General features: G+C 45.1%; 1 protein-coding gene and 1 non-coding gene across 3 annotated transcripts in view; one reads left to right on the top strand and one right to left on the bottom strand.

Moving 5' to 3' along the window:
- Nucleotides 1-21,049, top strand: part of CLPB (caseinolytic mitochondrial matrix peptidase chaperone subunit B) — a 152,811-nt gene that overhangs the window by 68,800 nt on the left and 62,962 nt on the right. For both annotated transcript variants that reach the window (XM_043480973.1, XM_043480974.1), the window contains one exon: nucleotides 5,737-5,865. In XM_043480973.1, the coding sequence (XP_043336908.1) occupies nucleotides 5,737-5,865 (129 nt within the window). The remainder of the gene's footprint in view (nucleotides 1-5,736; nucleotides 5,866-21,049) is intronic.
- LOC122450648 lies at nucleotides 9,071-9,177 on the bottom strand. The gene has a single exon (XR_006272154.1). It is a non-coding gene; the product is annotated as a U6 spliceosomal RNA (small nuclear RNA).

Below are 21,049 nucleotides of genomic sequence, written 5' to 3'. Positions count from 1 at the left end.
CCATTTTACAGGTAGAAGACCTTAGTAAGTAGCAGAGCTAAGATTCAGGACTGTGTGAGTCCTTTACCTTCGATTACTGTTTCTTGTCATGGGAGGCAGTGATTTGGGGGCAGGGGGTCGTTGTCTTGTTTTGTTTTGCAGTTTCAGCAGTGCTGGGTAGTGGTCAGGCTATAGGGAGGGCTTCGGGGACCCCTTTTGCCTCTCCTGACTCCTTGACACTGCTGAGTGCAGGAAATCCTGCTGTGTGAACATCAGCTGCACACCACCTGCCACGGCTCCCAGGCTGACCCTGGCTGCAGCACCCCAGCGTAGACTTTGCAGCCTCAAGAGGCAGAGGTGGGAACAGGAGGATGACAAAGTAATGCTGTGTCATTCTCTCTGTGGCCACGGGGGTGAAGGGACAGGGATGGCTGGCCTGGAGGGGAAGCAGGAGCTTGAGCCCATCTTCCCCTGTGCTGGAGACGGGCTGGTGGATGTCTTTGTTGGGAAGGGGATGGTTCACTGGCTGAGGACCAGCTGTACACACTGGGCCTCAAAAGACCACCATGGTGGCCAGCTGGTGAGCTGGCCCTGGATGAGTCACTTTAGCTTCTGTGGGTTTGCTTCCGCTTTCTCCACGAGAGCAAGTAAGAATGTGAGGGTGTATGCTGCACATACCTCCTTTTTCCCACCTTTAGACACTTTTTTTTTTTCTGGTAGAGATCTAATGATCTGGCGGTTTCAGTAAGATCTCCTGGGACAGGGCTTCTAAAACTGAGTGACAAGGGGAAAAGAGCTTACTGCTAAGAACACAAAATGAGTCTAGCCGACCTGGACAAGGTCCTAGTTCCACCACTGATTGGCTGTGGCACTTGCTGTATTTCAGCTTCTCCATCTGTAAAACGGGGAGAGTGAACTTCTACTTCACAGGGTTGTTCTGAAGTAAATAAGTAAAGGGAATGCTTTACATGTTGTTATGCACTGTTCAGTTCCAGAGTGTTCCATGGAACACCAGTGCTGCAGGATTTTAACAGGGGTTGGATGGAGAGGCTGCCAAACATAAAACTGCTGAGTAATAACCAAATTAGGGCTTCTCTGGTGGCTCAGTGGTAAAGAATCTACCTGCCAATGCAGGAGATGTGTTTGATCCCTGGGTCAGGAAGACCCCCTAGAGAAGGAAATGGTATCCCACTCTAATGTTCTTGCCTGGGAAATCCCATGAACAGAGGAGCCTGGTGGGCTACAATCCATGGGGTCACAAAAGACATAGCAACTAAACAACAGTGCCAAATTAAATAGATGGTTCTTACTCAGAGCTGTGCCTTTTGGAGGGGAAAAGTATATGCAGAAATCCCCAGACCTTTTTTTGTACAGATAGTACACATTTGGAAGCACAAGACTAGACAGTAAGGATGGTAACTGACAGTGGCTAAGAGATACTGCTCCAAGCCCCTTTACTCACAGTGTCTCATTTAATCCTTATGATATCCCATGAGAGAGCATGTTAATCATCTCTGCTTACAGGGCAAGAAACTTGGCACAGAGAGGTTAAGTAAGTTACCCAAGATTGCACAGTCAGTAAAGTGAGAACTGGAACCCAAACACAAGTGATCTGGCTCCAGAGCTTACTTTATTTATTTATTTATTTATTTTTAATTTATTTTTTATTGAGGTAACTTTCGTTTATAAGGTTCATGTATAACATGGATGGAATATTTGCTTTTTTTTTTTTTAATTTTTTTTACTTTTTTTTTTCCATTTATTTTTATTAGTTGGAGGCTAATTACTTCACAACGTTGCAGTGGGTTTTGTCATACATTGACATGAATCAGCCATGGAGTTACATGTATTCCCCATCCCGATCCCCGCTCCCATCTCCCTCTCCTCCCGATTCCAGAGCTTACTTATTTAACAGCTACACTCTCCTTCCTCCATTAAATACTGTTGGCGGTGTTATTATTCCAAAACAAGGTAATAGTAGGGCCTTAATTATGTATTATGTATGCATTTGCTGATTCAACAAGTATTTGTCAAGCATATATTTATGGCCAGACACTGGGGGTACAACTGTGGGAAAGACAGTCACACTTCCTTTCCTGTTTGTGCTTTTGACCTGGTGGGTAACATAGTCAGGTAATCAGATGATTGCAATGGAATGGGTAATATAAATTGTAATTGGGAGATGCCTGAAGTGCTAGGGAAGCTCTTGGGAGGAATAACTACCTCAAACTTAGCAAGAATCACTGGAGGAAGTGACTTTTAATCAGAGGCCTAGAAGTGAATTGAAGTTAGTCAGCTGAAGGCATGAGAGAGAGGGAAATGTTCCAGGCAGTGGAATAGTATTTGCAAGAGCTCAGAGGCTCGAAAGAGCATTAGGAAGGGGATGGTGAGAGATGAGACCTCAGAGGGGAGCAGGGGCTCTCTTCATGGACATTCCTTATTAGCTGGGCTGTGACACTGCCGCTATGCTGATGTTTGTCCATTGTATCTAGCAGTTAATGTCCTGTGTGGCAATTCAGGACACCAGGTGCCCTACTGGCACTTGAGGCACTATATTCTGTGGCTTCCTCTTTCAGGTTTTTGTTGTACTGTTATTTTACCTCCCTGCCTGGTGAGCTCTGGACTGTAATCCGCATACTTGATTCTGAAACATTCTTCCCAGCCTTCTAGTTTGCTTCTTCTAATCTGCAGTAGGCTGGAAACAAAATCCCTTACCATGATTTGATAAGACTGTTCTCAACTAAAAGTTTGAGTTAATCTCTGAGTTAGGTCCTGCATGAGAAACATGCAGATACCATTGCACATTGGACATACATATTAGCTAATCAGAGGCCTTCTTCCTGTTTACCTTGCTCCAAGAAAGGTCAGGTAACACTCCAGGGGTGGGGGTCATCAGTTGGGATAGCCTCTGACTGGTGCAGAAGAGCTGATGGACCACTGATTCACCAGACCATAAGGAAGTGTGACCTGTTCTCCAGTTACACACTCCAGCAACTTCACTTTGACCAAACATTTGAAATACTACCACCTAAGCCATCTTATCTGGGTGTTATTTACAAACCTCAGGCCGATCTCTGTTAGGGCAGGTTCCATAGAGAGTATGCTGGCACCTTCACTTGAGCAGGGAAAAAAGAGAGAGTGGAAGCCAAGGCTAGGACCAGAACATCTGGGCTCTGATTCCTTCATTTGCAAAATGAGGGTGAAAGCATAATGTGATGGGGAAATAGCATAAGGACTCAGATTAGATCTGGGCTCTAATCCTCATGCAACCACTTATTAGCTGTATGACCTCTGTGCTTTAGCTTTCTCATCTATAAAACAAGAATTATAATGCCTGCTTCTCTGGTGGCTCAGTCAGTAAAGAATCTACCTGCAATGCGGGAGACCCAGGTTCGATCCCCGGGTTGGGAAGATCCCCTGGAGAAGAAAATGGCAACCCACTCCAGTATTCTTCTCTGGAGAATCCCATGGACAGAGGAGCCTGGCGGGCTACAGTCCATGGGGTCATAAGGAGTCAGACATGACTGAGCAGCTAAACAACAAGCACTATATAAAGTAGTTAGGGGAATTAAATAGATTGTGTGAAGTATGTCAGCCAAAGAGCAGAGAAGGTCAGTTGTTGTTCAGTTGTTCATTTGTGTTCCAACTCTTTGCGACCCCATGGACTGCAGCATGCCAGGTTTCTCTGTCCTTCACCATCTCCTGGAGCTTGCTCAAACTCCTGTCCATTGAATTGGTGATGCCATCCAACCATCTCATCCTCTGTCATCCCCATCTCCTCCTGCCTTCGATTTTCCCCAGCATCAGTGCCTTTTCTAATGAGTCGGCTCTTTGCATCAGGTGGGCAAAGTATTGGAGCTTCAGCATCAGTCCTTCCAATGAATATTCAGGATTGATTTCCTTTAGGATTGACTGGTTTGATCTCTTTGCAGTGCAAAAGATTCTGAGGAGTCTTCTCTAACACCACGGTTCAAAAGCATCAGTTCTTCGGCACTCAGCCTTCTTTATGGTCCAACTCTCATATCCACACATGACTACTGGAAAAATCATAGCTTTAACTAGATGGGCCTTTGTTGGTGAAGTAATGTCTCTGCTTTTTAATACGCTGTTTAGGTTTGTCATCGACTTTCTTCCAAGGAGCAAGCGTCTTTTAATTTCATGGCTGTGGTTACCATCTGCAGTGATTTTGGAACCCAAGAAAATAGTCTGTCAGTGTTTCCATTTTTTCCCATCTATTTGCCATGAAGTGATCTAGGTGAAATCTCTGTTAGGTTTAGGAAGAAGCATGACAGTCTTCTGGCTTTGAGTGACTTTTCAATAGGAAGTTCAGTTTTGTAGGAAGAGGAAATGCATAAACTCCATTCCAAGACATCTTGGAAAAGAATGGCTTAAAAATTGTCTGGTGCTTTTGGCTACACAGGCAAGGTTCTCTCTTGACTGAATTATATGCCTTTATCCAGTAGGAGGTAGGAGGAGCCTGCCCTCTGCAGGCCCTGTGCCGTGGATTCAGGGAGGAGCAGGTACAAGTAGGTAGGACCCAAATTCCACCTCCAGTGAACTAAGCTCAGGAGGGAACATAAGGCAAGTACTCTGATAATTTCTACATGAGGCAGAAAGAAACCCCGTCACCTTCGCAGGATAGGTATTGTTCTGTAGGGTCTTAGTTCCCAAGGAAAGGCCCCAGAGTTTAGATAGCCTCCCAAGTATTGTCCATACTGGGACTGTTGAGGACAACAAGCATAAGTCATGACTACCCCGATGAACAGGGACATGTGTGATCACTAACCCAGAGGGTCCTGTAAAGTGATGCAACTGATCTTAGGTTCTTTTGTATCAATTTAGAGAGAGAGATAGAGTCACTGATAATAGCGCTTGAGTGAGCCTAGGGGTTTTGGTTCTTTGACACATGCAATACTTGTTCCTTCTGCCTTCAAAAAATGCTCACAGTACATTTATTAAGGGAAAAAAAGCAGATTACAAAATTGCAATATAGTAAATTCCAAATTTGTAAGATATACATGTAGGATATATATGCAGGTATCTTCTACCTACCAATGTCCACATCGATATCAGTATAGATATCAGAGGACATATACCAGAATATTAAATGCCATTTCTCAAGTTGCTGAGGTAATCATGCTTTTTCTCCTTTGTACTTTCCTGTAGTTTCAAATTCTTAATGGCTTTTATAAATTTAAAAATCCTTTACAAAATATTAAATATTAGATTGTAAACATCTTCAGAGCACAGAGGAGGTATGTTACTGTTATGCTAAGAACAGCCTCTGTCTGCCTCCTGACTTGTCCTCTGTCTTGCCGTTGCCTGCTTTTCTTCACCCTTCAAGACTCTCATCTTTTGAGATCCTTTCTTCATGCCCAAATTGAGCTAAGCTCCCTTCTGGCTTTTTATATCATCCTGTTATATAATAGCGTTTATCTCAGGCAATACTGTAAACATCAGTTTATTGTCTGCCTCCTTTGTCAGGTTAGGTCAGGGACCATATCTGATTCATTTCTATGTCCCCCAACGAATCCTAGCACATAATAGATGTCAGTAAACCTTTGTGGAATTAACCGGGCTCTGTTTTACTTCCTCTTTCCCAGCACAGATGGCCAGGCACATAGTAGGTGCCATTATTTGTTTAGTAAGGAAGTAGATGAGTGAATGAGGGAATAAAAATGCCAAGAGGAAGAAAGTGAGATTGGTGGCTCTTGACATTTGTTGCTGATTAAAGGGTTTGTGTTGCTGTCCCCCTAGTCCTGGTCACCCGAGAGGATGACTTCAACAACCGGCTGAACAACCGCGCCAGCTTCAAGGGTTGCACAGCCCTGCACTATGCTGTCCTCGCTGATGACTACCGGACTGTTAAGGAGCTGCTTGATGGAGGTGAGAGCATGGGTGAGTGGGGCGGAGGGCTTGGTCGGCAGGAAGTGTGGACTTAGCTGCCTCTCTCCTCCAGAAATGCCGAGCTTCCCCAAAGCCTTGTTGCCCTCCCAGAGCTGGAAAGCCTCTAAGGTGCCTATACTCCGTGATAGTGGCCATGTGCATGCGGGATTTGCCCTCATGTGGCTGGAGTGTGTTCTTTGCCTGTGGTTGTGTGGTGTACCATGCCATCCTGCCTGAACGTTCATGCTCTGAGTTTTGTTTGTTTCGTCCCCCAAAAGTATCCTCTCTTCTACCCTGTGTCCTCCAGAGCAGGACTGGTGGACTAAGCGGGGAGAGCCTTCAAATCTCTACTAACCCCAGACTCAAAAGACATCCATCTTGATCCCACCCCCACCCTAGTCTAAATCAGGCCTCTTCCGTTACTCTGGTTCATTGCACCCTATTCTTTTTCCATGGTTGCACTTGTTGCAATCTTGAATTTTTTGTGTGTGTTCAGTAACCTTCTCCCTAACTTGACTCTGAGCTCCCTGAGGGCAAGAACTATGGCTGATTCATTCTAGCACCTGACATAGTACCTGACACACAGTAAACACTCAATAAATCTTTGTCAAATGTTTCACTACCCTTCTTTTGGAGAGCACTGATGTATTGGAGTTATAATACATACCATCCCCATACTCAGGCTGGTCTGGTCCTGTCCAGCTCTGGTACCTGCCAGAGGCCTCCCAGGCAGTCACTTGCCCTTATCTCACTCCAGCCTTTCCCTGGGAGAGTGAGGAAAGCATCCTGCCAGGATGCATGGTGCCCAGGCCCCTGAGTTGGTATGGCACTATGGCACTGACTTCCTGTTTATGCCCTCACTGCACTTCTTGGAGGTTTAGGGACCCTCTCTTGGGCCTGGACACCAAGGCATTCCTTGTCAGTGGTCATTCTTCATAGAACCTGGGAGCTGGAAGGATCCTCGGAAGTCCTCCAGTTTACCTGATTGCCCGCCCTCTCTCCCCCTGGCAGAAACCTCTCCAGCAGTCAGCTGGCTGGTCTTTGGATTCTCTCAGAGACTGAGGGAACCCTCCTTCTTCCCTGGGAGCCCATTCCATTTTAATTCTGCTGTGACTGGTTTAAGTAGATTCTTTTAAATAGGTGTGATTTTCTTCTCTGTATCTTCTGCCAGCTGTCCTCTGTAGTCAATCACTGTTTCAAAACCCTGTCTTCAAAGAAAGTACTTTCAGCCCCAGAATCTTTGCCTCCCTAGCCCAGTGTCCCCATATCATCTTCTAGTGTTTGTGATTCGACTGGAAGGGTTTCCCACTAACCCTCAAGTCCTACCACCTTCCATCCGCCACAGTCACACTGACTTAAGACCCAGGCCCGGCCCATAGCCCCAGCCTACAAGGGACCTGCCCCAGCGCAGCCAGTGTGCGCCTTGGTCTGGGAATGAACACTGCAAGGGGCAGCACTGCTCACGGATATGGCGACAGCATCTAGGATGACTGGTGCTTTTGGAGCAAGACTCACTGTTTACAGGAGCAGAGACTTAGAAAACATCCCCATGCAACATGCTAACATCCCCAAGCAACATACTACTCACTTTGTCCTTTGGAAAGCTCTCCAACGAGAAACATTTGTAGCTAAGAATTAGAGCGTTCACTATGGGGCTTCTCTCTGCTATGCCTTAAATCAATCAATACCCCCAGCTATTGTCCAGTGGTTTACATTCCCCACTTCCCATCAGCCCCTAAATGGACAAGGAACTCATTCTACAAAGAGTCCCTCTCCCCAGCCTTGCAGATCGAACACCTTTAAAATGAAGACGCATGGGCCTTTTATGAAACATCCCCACCCTTACCCCCCAGGCCAAGGCTGGCCATTTGAGCCGTTCCAGGGGCACGGTTCCTGCTTGTTGACTTGCAACAGATGCCCTTAGCCCCCACCTTTACACTTCACCCACCTGCCTTTTTACCCAGAATCCATTTACACCCCCTGCCCTAGCCTCCCAGCCTCAAGGGCCAAAACTATTAACCCACTGATTTCTCCCTTTCTGACCTGAACAAGTGGCTGTCCCTCAGGGCCTGCAGGCTTGCCAACTTCTGACCCCCCTCCCCCCTTGACCTCTCTTGGTCTGCTTGTGTGTGTGACCAGCCAACCGAGAGGCAGGATCCTGTTCCCTTGTCCTAGGGGCTCTTGCCAGTAACATTTCCAAAGTTTCTGACCTCAGCTGACCTCCAAAAGGTTTCAGGGAGGGCAGGCCCTGACTTCCTGCCCGTCCAGCTTTTTCAGCGTATATTTGCCAATGGCTTTGCTGCAGCACCTCAGAGACTTTCTCTGTGAGACCCAAAGCAGGCCTAGACAGGGGGCCAGCCTGTGCTCGTGGGAGCCACACACAACTCTTGTCCTTAAAATTGCTTAGTCCACAAGGATTTAGGGCCCCCAGATCTTAGAGGGTTGGAGCTAGAAGGGGCAGCCGCACTTGCCCTCTGATCAGCGTCCCCACATGAGAGCTGGGGGAGGTCCAGGCTGCTGCAGCAGCAGCCTGGTAATGTGGGAGGTTCTCTGACCCCTTAAGAGGCAGCATGGAGTAATAAAAAGGGCTTTAGAGTCAGGCCAGCCTGGGTTTGAATCCCAGCTCCCCCACCTACTAGCTCTGTTGGCTTGGACATATTACCTTATCTCTCTAAGCCTCAGTTTTCTTGTCTGTAAAGTAACAGCTGGGAGAGGCTTCCCTGGTGGTCCAGTGGTTAAGAATCCGCCTTGCAATGCAGGGGACATGGGTTTGATCCCTGGATCAGGAACATCCCATGTACTGTGGAGCAACTAAGCCCATGCACCACAACTGCTTAACCAGCACTCTAGAGCCCCTGAACTGCAACTACTGAAGCCCACACGCCTGGAGCCCATGCTCTATGAGAGAAGCCATTGCAGTGAGAAGCCACCACGCTTCAACAAAGAGTAGCCCCCGCCCACCACAATTAGAGAAAGCCTGCATGCAGCAATGAAGACCCACCGCAGCCAAATAAATAAATAACATCTGGGAAGTATCACAGGGATTAGTGGGCATGAGGATTAATGATGACGTCTGTAAAGGTCCCAAGTAAAGATAGGTTCTCCATGATTGTGTAAAGAAATCAAATGTTCACCCTGGCAGCTATAATCCCATTCCTTCACCATGAAATCTGTACTCGTATCTAATGACTTCTTTTTTTTTTTTTTTTTTATGGAACGCTTCACGAATTTGAATGTCATCCTTGCGCAGGGTCCATGCTAATCTTCTCTATATCGTTCCAATTTTAGTATATGTGCTGCCAAAGCAAACACTCTAATGACTTCTTAATTCTCTTTCTGCCTACAGCTTCTCCACCCTGCCCAAAACACCATCATGTTCCCTCTCTTCTCAGCTAGATCCTCTAAGGAAGCCTCTCCAGGTGGTCTGGTCTGCTCTGACAGTGCTGCCTCTGAACACTTCACTGTTGGGATGGGTGCTTAGCACAGAAAGGCCACTTCATCTTCAGGAGGCCCCATAACATAGTGAGAAGAACACAAAATTGGGGATCAGACAGACTTGGGTGTAAATCTTAGCTCTGTAGTGTGACTCTGGGTAAGCCAGTTGTCATCTTTGACCTCAGGGCATCCTAAGGTGGATCTGGCAAACTGTCCTGAGAGAGGCACAGACTGGTGGAGGAGACAGATATGGAAACAGGAAGTGACAGCAGGCGAGTGCCCCAGCAGGGTTCTGGACAAAGGGCTCTGGGGAGACCAAGGAGGAAATACCTGCTTCTGCCTGGTGAGCAGGGAGGTAGGGTCAGTTACAAAAGGCTTCCCAGAGGATGGCTTGCTTCAGCCTTGTCGGGGAGGGCAGTGAGAGTTTGCCAGACAGATTTGTGTGCAAGAGTTCTGAGTCCAGTGCCAGCTTTCTACTCCCAGCCTCCACAGAAAAGTGGATCCACTGACTTCTGTGGTTTTCCTCTCGAAAAATGCTGCTTCTTCCTGGGTCGCTGTCTTAGGAGCAGAAAGGCCTGCTTCAGCACTTGACTGCTGCATACAGGAAAAAGGAAGGAAAGGCAGGACTGCTGAAAAGATGAGTAATTTGAGAAGGTGGGGAGCCTCCTTCCTCAAGCCCCTGGAGCTGACTCATCCCTGTGGTTCCAAGGCCGTTAAGGTGCTTTTACAGCTTTTTCCTCCCAGGAATGTGATCCCACTTTTCATAGATCCATTTTCCTAAAATGTATCTCTTACCATGCAGCCTTTCTCATCCAGAGTTCCTCTGGAAAATTAAACTCTAATGCTCTCAGGCATCCGTTACACACAGGGTTATTAATTTCTCTCCCATCTGAAGTGGTACAAGTTATGTGCTATTCCTGAGAGAATTGAAAAAATCATTACTCAAATAATTTCCCAGTTGTGGTTCAGAGGAGAAACCCCAGATGAGAAAGGCTGTAAGGAAGGAGCACAAACTGTGGAGTCAGGATCTGAATCCAACCCTGCCACTTAATAGCCATGTGTCCGCTCTGTGACACATGAAGCTGTGACCGCTCTGAAGTTCTCTTTCATCATCTGGAAGGCGAGTGTGCCACCTACCCTCTAAGGTTTTGTCAGGATTGGGCATGTGTAGGTTCCACAGAGTAGGCACTCTGCATATAATGTGTTACTAACTTCAAAACACCCAGCATTTACATATTTTTTTTTAAAGGGAATCCTACCCGTCCTAATTTGTTAACCTGGGTTTACAATTGTTCTAGTCTGACCCTCACTTAGCTTTTTTTCCTCACTGCTGCCCTAACAGCTCCAGTTACACTGTAATAATGTCTGTTCCATGTTCCCACCTTAGTGCCTTTACCCGTGCAGGTCTTTCTGCCTCTCATTTCCCTTCAAGACTTTGTTTCTCAGCTTAGCAGAATGCTTTCTACCAGCCAGTCCCCAGCTCTCATGCCACCTCCCTCCTAAGGTCTTCCCTGTTCCCTGGGATTTGGGTCCAGCCCCCCTCTGTTGCACTAAGGTTGATTGAGGACAAAGACTGTGTGTTACTTTCCCTGCCTTCTTTGCCACAGTGCCCCGCCTGTAGTTCAATACCTACTTGGATGCGCTGGAACTTCCAAAGCCATTGTAGATTGGATACCACTGGAGATGTAGTGTCTTTGATTCCCGGCCCACTTGCTTTAGTGTCGTAATATATCTGACTTTTTAGAGCTTCACATGTGAAGCTGTCTTAGTCACAGTGCCCCTCCCCTGCCTTTTCAGCCACCAGTGTGCATCATCTCAGAAATGCTGGGCTTTCTGACACCTAATAATACCTTCGCCAGTGCTTCCCTTAGCCTCTTTCCTACTTACTTTCTTGGCTCTTCCTTGTCCTTCTGTCCAAGTATAGGGCTCAGTTGTTAGTGTTAACCAGCTGTCCTTAAATTCCCACCATCACTGCCTGAGGCAAGGAACCTTTCCAGTACTGGTATCTTCCCTTTAACAGCCTGTTAGTTTGTTGTCAGGGCTAAAAACTTAAAGCTCTGTTTCTTGTTCTACTTCAGTGTCTGCCCATCTGGCTATGCTGCCAGATGTGGAAGGGATTGGTTTTGCCTCAGGCTGTGCTCTCTGGAAATGTCATCCTCTGATTCTTGCCAGCAATACAGGGAAGGGGAATGAGCCCTGGGCTGAAGATCAGATGTTCTGGCTCTGGCACCAGCAAACCCTCTCTCCTTTAGGCAAGTCCTTTCTCCTCCATAGTAAAATAGAGAGATTAGGGTAGCTGATTCCAAGGACCCCTTCCAGCTCCCTGGACGAGTCTTCTCATTCATTTTTCAAACACTTAACTGAGTAATTCTCCTGTCATAGGCCTCACCCTCAGCACCTGGGAAGTAAAGATGGTCCGGACATGGTCTTTGCCCTTAAGGAGCTCATAGGTCAGTGAGGAAATCAGACATTTTAGCCAAAAATTGCCATCTGGTGTATTAATGGAGATGTATAGAAGGTGCTAGTGGAGCACAAAGAAAAGACCTGCTCTCTGAAGAGAGCAGGGAGAGCATGGTATAGGAGGTGGCGTTTACATGAAGTCTTAAAGGATAAGTGTGAGTTTACCAGGTGGATGAGGGAGAAAGGCAGAGGGACCAGCGTGTTCAGAGGTATGAAGTAGGAAGCAGCATACTTTATTCAGTACACTACAGGTAGAGCTGAATTCAGAAGAGCTGAATTTATAGGGTGTGGATTGAAGAATGGAAAGCAAGAGCCAGTAATGAAGGCCTGTAATAAAGATCTGCTAAGGAAATAGAACTTTTCCTCCAATGGAAAGATTCAAAATAGACAAACCACCCAGTGTAAGAAGTCAAGATGGCAGTTACCCTCAAGAGGGCAGATAGTGACTGGGGAAGGACACACAGGGACTTCAGAAGTGCTTAATGTTCTGCCTCTTTATCTAGATACTGGTTATATATCCTCCTTGGGGAAATTCTTTGACCTGTATCCTTATGCACTTTTTGTACATCTGTATACAAAGATGTATACATTACATGTATACGTATACTGTATACAAAGATGTATACATTACATGTATACGTATACTTTATACATTAGACCTGAAAGAAAGTTTAGAGAAAAATAGGGGAAGAATTTGATTAGGAGGAGCAGGGTTGAAGAAAGGACAGTTATTTCATTTGAAAGCTGTATTAGGGACTTCTTCGGTGATCCAGTGTGTAAGACTCCATGCTCCCAATGCAGGGGGCCCAGGTTCCATCTCTGGCCGGGGAACTGGAGCCCACATGTTGCAACTAAGTGTTCACATGCCATAGCTAAAGATCACCCATGCCGGTACCTGGCACAATCAAATAAATAGAGTTTTTTTTTTTTTTAAGCTGTTTTAATCGTCTAGGTGGGACCTAAAGCAAGGCAGTTGCAGTGGGAGAGGAGGACTGATCCCAGAAAGATTTAGGAGTAGCATCAGTTGGATCAGATGGTGAGAGAAGAGGAGCGGTCAAGATTGGTCCAGATTCTGGACCAGATGGCCAGTAGATGGTATGTGCCTGTGCTGAGGTAAGGAATACTAGAAGGAGATATGGGTGGAATTGAGGTACAGAGGAATGACTAGTTCTGCTTTGAACATTTTCCTCCTCCCTCCCTCCCACTTTCAGATTCCACGGTCCAGTGTTCTAACTATTCACTTGCTTCCTTCCTTCTTTGTACTCAACTTGATGAAACACTAAACTCTACTTAAACCCAATTTCTTTTTACTTCATTTTGTATCTGAAGAGCTGAATATTGCTTCAGGAAAAAAAAAAATCATACAACCATGCTAACTGGACTCACTCTACATTTATGTTCATGAATTTCAGACACTCAATACTGCCAACCACCCCACTGTACTTCTTGTGTAAAATCACAGTCTTGTTCTGGACTGAGACAACTTTTATATACCTTTTTCCTCCTCAGACCTCCAGCAGTCTCCTTCCCTGACTCCCAAACTAATGATCTCACCTCACACTTCATAGAGAAAATGTATTGCAGTCGTAAGAGGACCACCTTATCATTCCACCGTCACTTCACCAGCCTGCCTGCCTCTATACTCCCGTACGCTGCCGTCCTACCTCTGCAATGGGAGACATTCCTAATTTCAGCTCTGCTTTTGGCCCAGGCTCCCATTTCCACTTGCTTTCTCAATTACTTTTGCTCCTCTAGTGATCCCATCTTTCCTCCACTGTCTATTTTCTCCATTCTGCTGGCTCGTTCCCATCGCATGAAAACATGCCTTAATATCACCCATCTTAAACAACAAAGCAAACTAAAAACTTCCTTGACCCCCATATCTACCTCCATCTGCTGCCTCATTTCTCTGCATCCCTTCATGGTTAAAAGTCCTCCAAAAAAAATTATTGCTAACCCCTGAATTCACTTGCCTGGCTCCAGTTCCTTCCTCAGTCTCAGTGTCACCGTGGCCAAAATATGCTTCTATTTATCCCCCCAAATTGGTATTTCCCAAGTCTTCCCCATCTCAGTAAATGATACGATTATCTATCTAGTTTTCAGGCCACAAATTTTAGAGTCATGCTTGAATTCTCTTTCCCATTTACACTACCTGTCAAGTTCTTCAGTCAGTCTTGTCACCTGTGCCTCTAACGTACATCTGGAGCCATCCCCTTTCTGCCATTCCCATTGCTGTAACTCTAGTCCCAGTGCAGGACGATCTAGTTCTCCTGGATAATCACCACAGTTTCCTAACTAGTCTCACAATTTCCACTTTTGTCTCCCTGAATCCATCTTCCACGTAACTGCCAGGAGAATCTTTTTAAAACGTAAACCCTTTCTTTCTGCTATTTAAAATCTTTTGTTGGCATACCAGTGAAACCAGAATAAAATTCAGATTTCTTACCAGAGCCTGCAAGGCTCTATGTAGTCTAGACCCTTCCTGCCTTCTGTGACCTCATGTCTAGTCACTTCCTCACCCACGGTGTTCACTCTTCTCCAGTGACACAGGCCTTCTTTCATCCCTCAGCCACACTGAGCTCCTTCCCATCTCGGGGTCTCTGTACCAATCTCTCCCAGTGATGGGAACACTCTCCCCTTGGGAATTCAGGTCTCAACTCAAATTCCCTTCCTCAGAGACCTTCTTGGCCACCCTAGTAAAATAACTCCTCCAGTCACTTTGCATCATATTACCTTATTTTATATTCTTTGTGGTACTTATCAGTCCCTGAATTGATCATGTTTGTTTGTATGTTTATCATCGGCCTCTCCCCCATACTAGGATGAAAGCCTTATAATCACAGAGACCTTGTCTCTTTATTTTACTGCCATATTCACGGTTCTTAGGGAAAAAACCTCATAGCTGGCATATGGTAGGTGAGTAATAAATATCTGTTGACCAGCTGGGGGACCTGTGGGACACTCTTGAAGAGATGTGTAGTGGGCAGTTGGACAAATGAGTCTGAAGCTCAGGAGAGAAAGGACTGTAGGTTGAATATGAAGATTTGAGTTGTCAGTCTCTTGAGGGTGGTGGAAGCTGAGTTGTCCATGAAGAGTTGTAGAGCTAAAGAGGCCCAAGAACACAACTGAGAGAGCCTACATTTCAGGTGTGAGCACATAAGAATAGGAGCCAGGGCAAGAGATTCAAGGAAACGGGAGAAAGGAGAAGCAGAAGAGAGCTGGGGAGGGGTTGCAATGATGCTCAAACTTATCTGAAAAACCTATCTTCTGCAGGTTTTATTTTTTGAAAAAATTTTTGAAAAATTATATTTTAAAGGGCCTACAAAATACAGGCCCAAATTTGTCATCAGGTTCAACAGACAAAATTACTCCTAAGTAGGCATAAAAGTTTCTGGACACTTATTTATACTTACTGTGCTTATCTCATCGATGACTGGTAACAAAGTTCACAGACCAGCACCAGTGTGTGGGCTGCACTTCAAACATCATTCCTCTAATGGTACTCCTGGGCAAGAGGGGAAGGCAGATGAGCTGAATATAGCCTCTGCCCTCAAGTTGCTTAAAGTCCAGTGAGGTAAGCAGTTTGGGATACACAGACACATTACATGGTAGAGAGATCAAAGTGCTGCCATTAGGATGCAGGAACTGGGGACCATGGTCTGGCCCAGCTCTGCTACCGTCTCATCCCAGGAGGACCTCCAGCAGATCACAGCCTCTCTGTGTAATCAGTTTTTTCATCTGTATGATGAAGAAATCATATCAGATTACTGGATGCTAAAGTTTTCTTCTGGATGTTTTGGATATAGAGCTGAAAACCCTCCATGCCAGCAGTTTTCTGTGGAGGGATGGAGAGTGACTTCTAATGGGTGCCAGGTTTCTTTGGGGGATGATAAAAGTATTCTAAAATTAGATTATGGTTATCCAACTCTGTAAATATACTTTAAAAAAAAAACCATTAAACTGTATACTTTAAATGGGTGAACTTTATGGTATGTAAAGCTATTTAAAAAAAAGTAATAAAATCCTCCATGCCACTCAAAACCAGAAAAGATTGGCTTGGATGGTGCCTGGTTGTAGCCTGGGACTAGTTGGTCCCATAGCTGATGTGGTGTATAGGAGGGGCCCCTCTGATATAAAAGTTTCTTTTTAAAGAATACTATTAAAAACTTACCTGAAAAACTTTCTCTTACCCATTCTGGTATTTTTATTGATTTCCAGTTATTAATTTAACAAGTATAGCATACCCCATTCTTTTTTTTTTTTTTTTTTTTTGACTGAGGCACACGGCTTGCGGGATCTCAGTTCCCCAACCAGGGATCAAACCCACACCCTTGGCAGTGAAAAAGCATGGAATCCTAGCTAGCCACTGGACCACCAGGGAATTCCCAAACTACTCATTCTTAATGAAGCTTAGTCTGGCAGAGTATAGACATTTAGGCAAATAATCACAAAATTACTAGCTAATTACCACTGAGAGAAGTAGTATTAAGGAAAAGTACTGTAGTAGGAGTGTAATGGAGGCCTAATCTAGTCTGAAGCAGATGAAGGAGGTCTTCCCTGAGCAAATGGCATATACATGGAAACCTGAAGTGTAGATGTCAACCGGTTACTTAACTTGAGGAAAGCCTGTGGAGAGTGACAGCCATTAGTCACCCAGAGAGACACAGCCGTCCAGTCAGGGGCACAGTGGGGAACGGAGGGATTCTGTACTGATGTCATGGCAGTTCACATAGTAGGTCAGGGATAAAGAGGGTCCTTAGTGACCCCAAGGCCTGTCCTCTGCCTTTGGCCTGGGCGGCGGAGAATGATGAGCTGTCTCTAGGGAAGGGTGTTTCTGTATCCCAGATCTGTGGACATAGAGGAGTCACTGCTTTAGTTGAGTTAGAGATGAGAGTGCCTGGGCGCCAGAGCCCCAGCTCTCCAGAGCCACCTGCCACCAGGCACCCGCATTTCATCAAGGCTTTAATCGGCTCCAAGCAGTCCTCAGATGAGCCTGGCTGGTATCCGGCATGAGCTCATCACCAGCAGTGGCAGCTGGAGGCCAAGGCTCCCTTGGGTGAGGGAGAGGTCAGCGTTTGTTGGGCCAGGTCTGTTCTGTGTTCTCCTCCACCTGCACTGGGCCTGGAAACATCGGAGTAGGATTCCAGTTTCCCATGGCAGGGTTGGCTGCCCTTTGCCAGCCCACCTGTGCCCATCCAGTGAGGGTGCTCTTGGGTCGAATGCAGAGAGAAAGGGCGGCACAGGGTTTTAAGAAGGAGAACCTTAGTCCCTAGAGGTCAGGACCTGCAAAATAGCAGCAGAGGTCCATCCCAGGGTCAGATGGGTCAGAACCAAGGTTCCCTTCCCAAAAAGAGTTCACAGCTAGCTTTCACATACTCTGCTGCTTTACACAGAGGCCTAGCAGCGTCCCACAGAGAACACAGCAGAAATGCTCTCTGTAGACTGATCCCACAGTCTTCTGCCTGAACATCATTTTGGAAATGAAGAATTCTTTTAAGTGCAGCAAAAGAAAGGAGCTTGCCACTTCAGGAATCCTTCAGAAACTCCCTTAGTAATGAACCCTATGCAGCACTAATGTGACCTACACTAACTTGGCCTTGCAGTGGAACCTTGAGGAAGTCCCTTCCTCCTCACTGGGCTTCATTTTCGCCACCTATAAAGTTAGTTGGATTTTAGTCTCAAATCTCCTTTTAATTTTCATATTTTGCAATTCTGAATGAATAATTGCCCTGATTTAATTGCGAGTCTAAGTATTCACATTTATTCAGCAGCTATTAATTAATTTCCTGCAGCTGACCACCAGCATCCCTTAGAAGAGGTTCCTAGAAAGGTTACTCTGCTCTTAAAGCAGCCTGTATAATTTCTTTATCACACTGACCACAGCAAATAGCTATTCAGTTATCTGATTAATAGATCTTGCCTTCATTACACAGGTTAGGGTCTGGATCTGCAGGACTTATATCCCCAGCACCTTGCACTATCCTTAGCACATGATAGATGCTCAGTGAATGTTTGCTGACTGAGTTTATTTATAAATGGGCACCAGGCATTGCAGGAGTAGAAAGAAAGATAGAGGCCCTTCCTTCAGACTGTACCCTGTAGAGCGCTGGTTCAGTGAAAAGGCCCAAACACACAGCACACAGAAAACACCATGACAGTAAGTAATAGAACTCTAAATTAAACAAAGGCCAGGAGACAAAAAAAACCCAGTGAATATAATAAATGAGGTGAGGAGGCGGAAGATCAGTGTTGGCATTGTAGAAGGCTTCATGGAGGAGAGGGCCTGGAGACAGATCCTGAAGGATAGGCAGAATAGATCAGCAAAGGGAGGAGGGAAGCTTTTCAGGTGTGGGAGGAGCAGAAATGGGCCTTGCATGTTTGAGACCTTTAGGAAACTGGCCACTTGTCAGATGGTGGGTAGGGGAAGGCCGGAGCATGGAGGGCCTTGGGGTGAGCCTGAGGAGTTGTGCTCAACTCTGAAGCCAGTAGAGAGTCCCTGAAATGATTGTCTGTCATTAGCTTGTTTAGTGCTGCAGTGATTTTTACTTTAAAAAATGTCGGGGGGAAAAAATCAACATTTCAAGCAGTACCAGGGGATGTGTAGTGAAAAGGAAGTCTCCTTTCCACACCCCTAGTCCCCCTCAGAAGCAGCCACTGTAGCTTTCCTTAGGCAGCCTCCCTGTTGCTGCTGCAAACAGATGATCACAAACTTAGCAGCTTAAAGCAACCCAAATTTAGTAACTTAGGGTTCTGGGGATAAGTCTAAAATGGTCTCATTGGACGAAAATCAAAGTGTCATCAGAGTTGTGTTCCTTTTTGGAGACTCAGGGAGAATCTGTTTTGTTGCCGTTTGCAGCTTCTTGAGGCTGCCTTGTCTCAGACATTCCTTATCTTGGCCCCTTCCATCCCCAAGCCAGCACAGTCCCTCAAGTCTTTCCCATGTTCCACCACTCTGACACTGACTCTTCTGCGGTTTTCTTTTACTTGTAAGGACTCTTGTGATTACGTTGAGCCCACCTAGATAATACAGGGTAATCTTTCCATCTCAAATCCAGCTGATGAGAAACCTTAATTCCCTTTTGCTGAGTAACTTATATATTCTCAGGTTCCAGGGATTTGAACGTGGACATCATTGGAGGTCATTATTCTGCCTGCTGCACTGTCAGAGATATTTTATAAATGTTTTTTCTTCCTGTTTTTGAATAGTTAATTTGCACACAGTACGAAATTCAAAAGGGTGAGCGACTCCAGTGCTTACTCCACAATTGACCAGCACCTGGCATTCTGTGATCAACAGGAATCCCTTCTCTCTCATTTATTTATTTACTGTTATATGTGCTTATAGATACTACTGCTTTAAGGTTCTATAATTTATTACTGTCCTTAGTGGTTATATTGGTGCTAAAATTATCTCAGATTTGGCCAGAGTGCCATACCTGCATCGTTTTTCTTTTTTAATTTCCATATTTTCTTGCGTAACTAGATGTTTCATCTTACCTTATATCCACCTTGCCATTGCCCTGGAATCAGCCATTTCTCTGAGAGTCCTAAGACTTTTTTAGTGGGCAGTTGTATTGGAGACCAAAACATGAGTACTAGGTGTGCTTATTACACACACGCATATGCATGTACACACTACTATGTATATGCATGTTATATGCATATGCTCGTACCTATTTTAGAAGTTCTGAGAACACCAATACCTCCCATTCCAGTCCATCATTATGGGGTTCTTTCTTGTCCTTACATATTTCATATTTCTGTGTCCCTTCTTCTGTAGTGAGAATTCTGACTCCAAACAGCACTGATACACAACTCATTTGTTTAATCCTATAATACATCCAAAAAGTCTTCAGACCTTCTTCAGCCAAACCACTATAGAAAACAAACTACTAAAAGAGTTCGGGTCAGAATATGTTTATAGCTGGCCCAGCTACTCCATCCAAGGCTAAGGGTGTATAGTCAAATACTAGTTCCTTGGTTACTTAGGTGGGTGTTCTTCCTTTCAGGGTGTTTATGTTGTTAATTTGAAAAGCAGTTGGGTTAATTTTTTCAACTCACTTTCAGTTTTAGGGTTTTTCATCTCTACCTTTCCTTGTTTTAGTTTTGTTGTTTGAATATGTAGACCATTAACCTTTTTCTAAAAATAGTACAAAAAGGTATAGTCAGAGAAGTAAAACTCTCTCCTGTGTGTTGCTTTCAACCTTTTCCTGCTCTCCTCAGTAAGCCCTGACCCCTTGTATAATAGATAACCAAGTTTGATTGTTTTCTGGTTTATCCTTCCCATGTTTTGTTGTCTAAGCCAATATATATATGTTTTCTTATTTCTCCTTTTTCCTACATAAAAGATAATGTATTATACATGCTCTTTGCAGTTGACTGTTTTCACTTAACCATATTTTTTCCAGTAGTCATGTATGGATGTGAGAGTTGGACTATAAAGAAAGCTGAGCACAGACGAATTGATGCTTTTGAACTTTGGTGTTGGAGAATACTCTTGAGAGAGTCTGTTGGACTGCAAGGAGATCCAGCCAGTCCATCCTAAAGGAGATTAGTCCTGGGTGTTCATTAGAGGGACTGATGTTGAAGCTGAAACTCCAATACTTTGGCCACCTGATGCCGAGAGCTGACTCATTTGAAAAGACCCTGATGCTGGGAAAGATTGAGGGCAGGAGGAGAAGGGGACGACAGAGGATGAGATGGTTGGATGGCATCACCGACACAATGAACATGGGTTTGGGTGGACTCCAGGAGTTGGTGATGGACAGGGAGGCCTGGCGTGCTGTGGTTCACGGGGTCGTAAAGAGTCAGACACGACTGAGCAACTGAACTGAACTTCATATTTTCTAGAAGTCACTCGGTAATCATTTCACAGAGATCTTCCTTATTTTTTGTAGTTACATAGTAATCCATTGTGTGTATGAGCTATATATCCTGTGCTTGGTAGTTACAAATGATGCTATGTGAATAGCATCTTACATGTACATTTTGGAATAATGGGAGGTGCATCTCTGCAGTAAAGTTCTACAAGTGCTATTGCTAGGTCAAAGGGTAAATGTATGCCCTTGGTTAGGTATTGCAAATTTTTCCTCCATAAAAGTTGTGCCTTTCGCATTTCTACTTATATTGTGTGAAAGTGGCTGTGTTCTCACAGCCTTGCCAACATTGTATATTGCAAACCTTGTGAATTTTTACCAATCTAATAGGTGAAATAGAATACTTTGGTATAGTTTTAGTTTGATTCTCTTACTGTGAGTGAAATGGGCATCATTTCAAATGTTTAAGAGTC

This window comes from Cervus canadensis, chromosome 11 (assembly GCF_019320065.1).
Source record: "Cervus canadensis isolate Bull #8, Minnesota chromosome 11, ASM1932006v1, whole genome shotgun sequence".
Classification (NCBI taxonomy): domain Eukaryota; kingdom Metazoa; phylum Chordata; class Mammalia; order Artiodactyla; family Cervidae; genus Cervus; species Cervus canadensis.
This window is presented reverse-complemented; position numbering and strand designations above follow the sequence as displayed.